At 28.4% G+C, this 10,488-nt stretch overlaps 1 protein-coding gene across 1 annotated transcript in view; it reads left to right on the top strand.

Moving 5' to 3' along the window:
• LOC111623006 (protein fem-1 homolog A-like) overlaps window positions 1–10,488 on the top strand; it is a 48,017-nt gene that overhangs the window by 29,736 nt on the left and 7,793 nt on the right. Inside the window, exon 4 of the mRNA XM_023365485.1 lies at window positions 3,412–4,731. Coding sequence (XP_023221253.1) covers window positions 3,412–4,731 — 1,320 coding nt within the window. The remainder of the gene's footprint in view (window positions 1–3,411; window positions 4,732–10,488) is intronic.

Genomic DNA, 10,488 nt, shown 5'->3' on the forward strand with positions numbered 1-10,488 from the left:
CATGATTAGAGCCGAACACTAAGGAGTATAAGTAGTATATTTATTAGTTTATTTATTTTTTAGTTTATTATATTCATAGTTATAAATATAACTATATTTATAACTATGAATATGAATTAGAATAAATATGAGTTAGAATATGTTTTTAAAAATAAACTATTAATATGGTTAGTCATATAAGAATTTAGTCTAAAAAATTGAAAGAAAAATAATTTTTTGTGTATATCTCTAAGCTCTATCATTAGTAATCTCAAATTATCATATTATTGTAATATGTAATGCAATTACATGTGTTTCAATATCAATACAGTCAAACCCCAGGGTTTTAAACTTAATTCATTCCTAAAAGTTGTTTGAAACCAATTTGTTCTCAAACTGAAACAAATTTTCCCACAAGAAACAATATAAATAGATTAATCTGTTTCCAACCCGCAAAACAAAACTTTAAAAAAAAATCGTTTTAGCTGTATTTTATGCATTAAAAAGCCTAAAAAATGCAATATATATTGATATATAATATAATATCTATATCCATTTTTTATATATATATGAGTATTAAAAGCAAAATGTTCTGTCATCACTAAACAAAATTGAAACCATCACTTCACAAGAAAGTTCTATAAACAGAAATTCAGCTCTGACTATCTGATTGTAATATAAACAAATAAATCAAGATGGACAACAAGTACTTTATCCACACTTTTCAAAATATTATGTTTCAATTGCTTTGACTTAAATTTTAATTTAAATAAATTAATTAATTTTGATTTTTTTAATTTTAGTTTTAGTTTTGGCATAAAAACCAGAGTTATAATTTTTATTTTATTTACTGTATATTTCCGCAGGTAAGACGTGGTATAAATTTTCATCAAAGTTTTATACTTTTAACATATATCTGTCCTATAAGACAACCCCCAAACTATCAACGGCCTATGAATTTAGTTTAGATCAGTGACCATAATCTATATAATAATACTGTATAGCATATATGGAATTATGTTCTATTCGTAATTTTTCGAATAAACAAATTTTACCTTCTTGCATCTGGCAGCAGTACTGCCTGAATCAGTGTGAATGTTTGCAACAATCGCACTGATTCAAGCATTCGGGTAATGACCTTGACTATTCACAAAAACGTTGTATGATCTATCCTATTTTGTGGACATACTCTACTCTTTACTAGTAAATAATTATGGTTTGTCCATTTTTTATAATGGTTTTAATTTATATAAATTTCAATCTTATTTATTTATTTATTTTTTTTTTTTGTATCTGTTTTATAAGACGACCCCAGATTTTGGGGGCCTTCTTTTATGATTCGACTATCGTCTTATCTGCAGAAATATACAGTATTTTAGTTTTAATTAACTGGCTACCAAGTATTAGTAAATATTAATATTATAATGTATAATAATATATTAATAAATTTTTGTTATTTAATATTTGAGTTAAGCATCTTTAATCACAATTTGTGGATGTCATTTATATTACACTGTCAGTTAACGCTGTTTTTATTAATTAATTTGACTTAAATTCAATTACGATGCATACTGAAAAATGGAAGAAGTATCTTACTCATATGCACATTGAAATCTAATTTGAATAACAGCATAATCAGCGGTTAATGTTGTGACATCTAATGATGCAATGTAATTTCAGTACTACTAACTTCTGAATCGATAGTCCCATCATTGATTGGTTTGGTCATTAATCTTTTTTAACACTGGAAGTATATGGAGTTGACTGTCTCTCTCTCTAATCGGTGACTGGATCTTGCCAAGTAGCTTGTTTGGCAGCTGAGTTATTGTACGGCAACTGGAGCAAATATGGCATTCAAAAGTTTGTTTATAAACCAAATTGTTCAAAAAGCAATGCATTCAAAACCTGAGGTTTGACTGTTTATAAAAATAAATGCACATGATGATTTAATTAAAATTATTCATCTCTTCTTCAATAGCAAGAAATTACTGAATAAATTGTATCTATTGTTGAGATATATATAGGGGAGAACTGGGCAACTTTGGCATGATAAGAATAAATTAAATTTTGAGTAACAAATACTGCCATAAATTGAAGAAAAGCATTGTTTATTGTCAACCAGAATGTAAACTTACCATAGAACTGGTTAAAATCAGTTTGGAAATAAAAATAATCATAATAATAACTTTATAAAAAGATAGCAATTGCCAAAGTTTTCCCCATACCAGGGGCAACCTCGGCAACAGTAATGGGGCAAGATAAGCAGGTATATAAATTTGTGTTATTAACAGTGTATAAATTGGAATTCACTGTTAAAACAAAGAAATACAAGTTCAAAAACCTATTTAATATTATAACAACGAAATATAAGTTTGAAGGCATATTTAAGTAAAGAAAATGTAAACAAAAATTAATTACAAAAAAAAATCAAACAGATAATGAATGAAAGCATCCTAATGCAAGTTAAAAGCAATATAAATGAATTAGTGAACTCAAACAAACAGTAGAAGCAAAATATGCTTAACAGCAAATTGTTTATGCCCTACACATATCATAAATAAAATGAACCAACTCATTTTCCACATCTGTATAGCCACATGAGCCCACAGTTCACATAATCCACTTTTTTTGAGTAGTTCCATGTTGTTTATTGCAATATATGCAGTAAGTATTTTCATTGTCATTTTACTATTCTTTAGGACTTTTCTGCCCCCTTTCTTTAGTGAACTTTGAATCTGATTTCTCCAAATCCATTGCCCATCTGCAAGTTCCTGATTTTTTAACTTTAGCCTTGGCTTCTAGTGTGGCTTTGTATGGGGATCAAGTTATTTCTTCTGCTTGTTGTTTATTGTTTGCGATCAAATCAAACCACGGCAAAACACGATCAGGAACAAGATCGGCAACACTACCGAAGATGCCCCAATAGTCATGATTTAGAAACATTAAGTGGAACCCTGAAAATAGGGTACCAAGCCATGATCTGGCCATGTGAATAAGTTAATGTTTTATCCTTCTCACAGGAATAACAACTTTCGTTATTATGGAATTATAACAAAACATGACAATTTTATATAAATGGAAGCAAAATGTTATCAGAAATTGAATGAAACAGACAACTTATTTGATATTTCAACTATGCTTGTCGGAGAACAACACACACACCACACTCAACAAGCCGTCATTAAAACTCAACTGACTAGCCTCTAAAGAGAGTCTCCTTTTATTTTGTCTGAAAGAAAATTTAATTGATGAAGTTACCCTGTCCTCCCCTATATATTTTAAATTCTTCATAACAATCGTGAGAGATATTAAATTTTTATTTTTTGAAACATACTGCTTAAATTAAGAGATCATATATATAAAAATTTTATATTTATTAATTATGGTATAATTAATTTCAGACAATAATTAATTTATAATTTTTATTTTTAGGTAACACAGCTCTTCATGATTGTGCAGAATCTGGTAGTCTTGATATCATGAAATTATTATTGAGTCATGGTGCCAGAATGGATGTTGATTCCTATGGAATGACTCCACTATTAGCTGCAGCTGTGACAGGTCATATTCCTATAGTAGAATATTTAATATCACTCTTAACATGTACAAAAAAAGAGAAAGTTGATGCTCTTGAATTGCTTGGTGCCACTTTTGTTGATAAGAAACGTGATATGACGGGTGCTCTTAAATTGTGGAGAAGAGCAATGGAAGAAAGATATCAGAATGGAGATATGCCTCTAGAAAAGCCTCTCATCTCATCTCCTATAGCAGCCTATGAAAATGCCATGGAAGTTCGTTCAGTAAGTCAATTAGATGAACTTATTTGTGATCCTGATGAAATGCGCATGCAGGCCCTGTTAGTAAGGGAGCGTATTCTTGGACCCGCTCATCCTGACACATCTTATTACATTCGTTATCGGGGTGCCGTGTATGCAGATACAGGAAATTTTGAACGTTGCATTAGATTATGGACTTATGCTTTAGATGTTCAGCAAAAAGTATTGGAACCACTTAGCCCTATGACACAAAGTAGTTTATTGTCTTTTGTAGAATTATTTTCGTTTATGATGTCTGAGGCTTGGGCTCGTAACAGACGCATTCCTGCTGTCAATTTTTCAGATTTACTTGGTGTTTTCCACAGGGCACTTCAGGAAATAGATACTGCCATGCAGCATGTATCTAAAATACCCCCTGCAGAGAGAGATTCAAGTCATTTCCATAGAACTTTAATTATTGTAATTCATTTAATAGGTCTAATGTGTCGTTTACAGCCACATTTAATTAACGAACAAGATTTAGAATTGAAAAAAGCTGTATATAGGCTAGTAAGAATGAATCCTCGTGGTAGAAATGGAAGGACACCTCTTCACTTGACTTGCTTTAGGGATTCTTCATCAATAAGTCGGTATCCAGTTTGTACTTTTCCTTCTCCGGAAGTAGTCGATTTATTATTGGAAGTTGGTGCATCCCCGAATGCAGTCGATTTTGATAACAACACTCCTTTGCATGTAGCAGCGATGAATAAACCTTGTGCTCGTACAGTTTTTAAAACTCTTCTTAATCACGGAGCTCATCTTGATTTTTGTAATCTAGATGGAATGACAGCTTTACAGCTTGCTCGTAATGCTGCTCTCACGGATATATATCCTTTACGCTACCTCACTCTCCAGTGCCTATGCTCCCAAATAATCAAGAAATATAATATACCTTATAAAGGTCTAGTGCCTCAGAAATTGGAATCTTTTGTTGAGTCTCATTAATTTTATTGCAGTGATTTTTAAACAGATATTAAAACATCAAAATGCATGATTTAATAATTGATTTTGAAGGTTAGTAAATTTCAAAAAAGTAATGACAATCTCTGCAGTAATTTCAATTTATGCCAGATGTTTCAAGTTGAAACTTTTAAGATATAAATATATTAATCTGCTGAAAACAACAAAACTAATAACCAATGTCAAATCTATTGCATGCAGCAATTTAATTTTTTTATGTGTGATTTAAAATAAAGAACATTAACAGTTTGTTAATAAATGATTATGTGGTGAATATTAACATTATATATATCATACAAAAAAACAAAGATTTGCAGTTTTTCCAGACTTCCTTGAAATTCATATAATAATGCTGTTTGTTCTAGATACGACACCTTAATTAATTTTGTTGTTCCAGTTATCATAAAGTATACATATTATGTATTAAAATTATTTAATTTTAAGGTACCATATTGTAAGTATTATTTAATTGTTGTTAAAGAAACAATGTAAGTTGAGTATGTATTTTGTTCCAATAGCAAAAGTACCGATGGTATATAAATGTAATAATCTATATTTACGCTCAAAAAGAAAAATATAGGCAAGGTTTTGATTCAAATGTTTAATTTTCAATAAATTTTTTTTTTGCAATGTTGATTTCAAAATTAATCAACTAGCATGCCAAAATTAAAAGCAAAAACTATTTTGCAATTAAACTAGTCAGATTGGACGCCATATTTCAAAATTTGAATCATCAAAAAATAAAATATTCTGGTTCAAACAATTAAATAGTTTTTTATTTGAAAATAAATTGCCAACTTATTTTGAAATAAAAACAACATAAAAATATATATATTATTTAATACAAAAATTCAAAAATCAGATGGTGCAATNTATCTCTTTTATTGCATGTTCATACTGTTCGCTCAATTGCTTATTTAATATATTTGGGGATATAACAACATTCATAATGCTTTTCACACTTTAGAACATCTTTTATTTTAAATTCAATTTCTGTATTCCATCCATGTGCACCACTTATTTTCATAAGTTTGTTTGAAACCTAATTGTTGGAAAAATATTTGTATTTGATATTCGCCTGAAGATGTAGCTTTAGGCTACTGAAAGTACTAGCGAGCACTTTTTATCCTCTAAATAGTTGTAAATAGTAATGCCACAACACTTAAACACTTAAGTGTATTTACTTTACATAGTTAAATGTAAGCATGAAGTGTAATTCATTTATTTTATTAGCACAGTTATATGATGACTGTAAAGGTTGTGTTCACTTTTTTCTTGTTACAAATTATATATTGAGTTAATGAACAGTGTTTTAAACTATAAAATTTCTCTAAATACATAGATGTACACTACAATTCTCAGCCAAATTGGAGTAACTTATTTCCCAAAAATACAATGCAGAAACCATTGAAATTGAAAATGATGCAAATGAATAGTCCTAAATTGTTAAATTATATTGTATGTAGCATGTAGTGATAGTAGTGAATAAAAAATAATCAAATATCAAATATTTTGGTTAAAAAAAATCAAATATATTTCTAAGCCTTATATATTAGTAATAGTCTTATTTGATATGATATAATTGATGTTTTTCACTTACAACAATTTTTCAGTTTAATTAATAAATATAAAGAAATTGTTATTTGAAAATTGTTTTACTATTTAACTATTGAAACTTGTATTAGAGAAATAATATAAAGAGAAGAACTTAGAGCTAGATGTTTGAAAGTTTGTATAATTATTTATTTTTCCTACATAAAGTCACAAATCTTGAATTTAGTCAAATAAAGGATTTTTAAGGAGATAATTTTATTCTAAATAAAAATTAATTTATGGGCAGATTTGATACTAAAGGTAAGCAACAGCATCATCTCATAATAGCTCTATTAATTAAAATAATTTGAATTTTAATCAATCAGTCTAGAAAAATTTAGAAAATAGATTACACAGAACAAGATTCTTTTTAAAGCTTAAAATACCTAAACTATAATTTCTCTACATTCAAAACTTCAAACTGCTTTATTATAGTTCATATACTTATATATAATAATCATAACAGTAATATAAAAACAGACTTTCTAGTATTTTCAGACTTCAACATTTAAAAACAAAGTCCAAACAACTTGTTCTCATATACAAAACTCATTATCAGTTATACTATCTAAGCTACAAGTAAATCCTCCTTTTAAACATAATTTTGATTGTTGTTTTATTAAATTCTGGATTTTTGATTGATATTTGTATATGTATACAGGGTCTGTCACTTTGCAATTAATGAGTTATTTTAATCTTGCCAGTAATGATGACTTAACTGAAGTCTGTTTTCCTTGTTCTGTTCACTAAGTTGTTGGACAATCTGTAATTTGTAAAGATAGTAATGCAGATTGTGAAGGATGGTATCTCTTACATGATTTGTGTTTTCTGGTATGCGAATCTAATGAAGATATCCTGAGGTTTCGTATCCTTCACACTTCCTTCTTGATGCTGTTTTGACACCCATAGTAACATAATATTTCAACTAGATTTATCCTGTCTACCAAAGTATAGTTAGAAACTATGTTGAGTTGCTATGATTGACTCTGTTGTTATAAACATCTCTACTGCTGCAGTGCAATCTTACACAAACCAGCACTCCATCTCAACTGAACTGCAAAGCACAAGAAATGCAATGGTGGTTAGTATTATAGTGACATCCAGTGCAGGGAAAAAAAAACAAATTTAAAAAACAGTCAAGTATTTCTGATGGACTCTATATACATGTGTGTAAAGCTAATAAATATTCCAAGAATTAGCCCAAATGAGCACATTTTTGGAATTAAATGAGTTTTAGTATCACACAAAAGTACATTTATTGTTCATCGCACTAGCAGAATTTCAGGTACAGAGGAGAATCTTCAAAACATAAAATTCAATTAAAATAACATAAATGAATAATTATAGTATGATAATGATACAAATTAACAAGAAAATGATTCAAACAATACTTATTTTAAATTATCATTATGTTCTTAAAAACTTTGCTAAGAATGTTTTCAAGTTGCTGAATCAGTAAAAAAATTTTCTAAATCTTTAAAAATCTGTACTGTTAAAATTAGAAAAATTAGAGTAGATAAGTTTCTGATTAAACAAGTATGTCCTGAAAGAATTTTTAAAGATTAAAAAAAAATTACTTATTTTCATAAAATGAACATTTTAGAATTTCATGACTGTGCAGTTTAGTACCTCATTGATTTATTTTCATTGCTGTTGATTTGTATGCAGCAATATTTTAATGTAAAATGTACTTTACAGTATCATTATAACATTTTTATTACCGTCTGTTACATATTAAAGTAAACAGTTCATATACAATACTTAATACAATACAAATTTATTTTTTGTGTTACTGCTTACAAATGTATCTTTTGCTCATTGTATAGGCCACACTTTTTTACCCTAAATTTTTTCCAACATTAGGGTGCAGTTCATTCATTATCTCAAATAATGAATAACTTAAAAAAAACAAGTTAAAATTTTAAAGCAATTTATTATCATTAATTGTATGTAATTGTCTTTACATATTTTATAAGATATGTAATTGTCTTTACATACCTTAGGACTTGTAGCAAGATTATTTGGAGGCTTTAGGCCACCAGGGAGTGAGAAATAAGAAGGGGCAAAAGGCATGAAGGAAAAGCAAAAAAGAAGAAAAGAAGGGAGTTGTCTGAGGCCTCAACTAAGCAATAATGTTTTAGGACTATAAAAATTATAATCAATGTTTTCATTTGAAACTTAGGGTTATGTTCTCAATGGGTATATCTCAATAGATTTGCTTCCAGGTCAGGATATTTTGCTGTCTTTCCACGGAACAATTGCCAATTTTGTGATGTTTTCTTGAGAGCATCCTTTTTTTGAATCCATTGCTATACAAAAAAAAGTGTGATGATGGATTTAAACTTCCTTCCTGTTGCTCGATTTTCATTTTCTTGGGCATAATGCACCACTTGCAATTTAAACTTTGCTGGGTAATTCACTTTCACTCAATCCATGTTTAACATGCACTGAGTAAGCATGCAATGATAAGAATTAATTAACTATAACTTCATTCCTGTTTGAAATTTGCAGTGTTGCCATATTTCTGCATACTTGTGCCTTTACATCCCTCAGCACAATTTTAAGATTTTTATTTATTTTCAAATATATCACTTCATTAATGAGGTCTGGCTTTATATACACATGTGGCCTATTCATGCGTAAAAACAGTATTTATTAACAAGATATTTGGAGTTTGTAATGTTTTAATATTTTTCCAGAATCACAGATTGAAAAGTAAATAACTTTTTGCCATGTTTTAGTGTCATTTAGGGAAATTTGTTGGTATTATTTGGATGGAGTAGAAGCAGGCTAGAACTTTCCCTTAAGAGAAAATGAAAAACACTTCCTAATAACTGAATTATCAATAGTTGAATTATTTTCAGGAATAGATTAGATTCAGATAACAGAATACAGATGTTATTAATTCTTTACATAAATACTAGTTTTATGCGCATAAATACTAGTTTTATGCGTATTAATTAAATAATAATAATAATAATAATTAAAAAATTAATAAAGAATAATCAGTAGTAAAACAAAAGAAATTGCTACTGTTTAAAATAATATGGAGCAAATTAATAATGATAAAACATTATTTAAAATAGGGTTGTTTGTACTATGACATATTAAGGGTTACATTTTGATATATCATAGGGCCTAAAATATTTTTCTATTGAAATTTGAATTTTTCTGGTAGCATACTTTTCAACTGTATCATTTTGTTTTTCTGTAAAAAGTCTGATTATATTCAAACATTTTACACCAATGGATCAGTCAGTCAAGACTAATGTAGCTTTATAACTGGGTTGCAATTTGAAAAATTGTAGACCAATAAATTCATATTGTTATTTGTATGTCTGTCCTTCCTTAATCTCAAGAACGGAGTTAGATGAAAGCTGAGACCAGATATGGAAAGCTTAGGGGTAGGAGGGTCTGATTAATTATATACAAACTTCCAATGCAGACCACAAGTCATGTTATTTCAATTCAGAAATTATGCTCTGAAAGGAATTAGATTGATGACTGGCATGATTCTATTGCTAACAGGGGATACACAGGGGATTGGTAACAGGAAGAGTATGATGTACAGGGGCAAGACACTACTAATTTGAGGTAGAGAGCCTATATTTTAAATTAACTAACTTAAAAATATGATTGTCACAATGCCAGGCTGCAATTTTTACAATAAATATTTGCTCGTATTAAAACTTGAACCATTCTAATTATTACAAAATTGTTATACATAGTGATGCGTCCTACTTTTAGTATCAAAATTGTTTTTAAGTTAATTTTTATTTAGCATACACTTGTCTAAAAAGTCAGTTGTTGCTGTTGTTATTATTATTTAGTTTCATCATGTTAATCTAAATAATACTTGTATGCATTTATATTATTTCAATAAAAGTCAATTATATTTTTTAGATTTTTATGGAATTTGTGTTTGGTTAATCGTCATCATTATTATGAAACTTTTTCAATGTAAAAGAACTTTTGTAATAAAATTCTTATTTTTACATACAATAAAGTTACTACCAAATAAAAACCAAAAGTAAGTCATTAAAATCAACAATAACCATTCAATTTTTTCCTATATGCTTTATTCTAGTTCTATAAATTACAACAAAAAACTTTAGACATTATTTGACAATACTGCTGCAGT

The sequence above is a fragment of the Centruroides sculpturatus genome, unplaced genomic scaffold (genome assembly GCF_000671375.1).
Source record: "Centruroides sculpturatus isolate CEXI.00-Female unplaced genomic scaffold, Cexi_2.0 scaffold343, whole genome shotgun sequence".
Lineage (NCBI taxonomy): Eukaryota > Metazoa > Arthropoda > Arachnida > Scorpiones > Buthidae > Centruroides > Centruroides sculpturatus.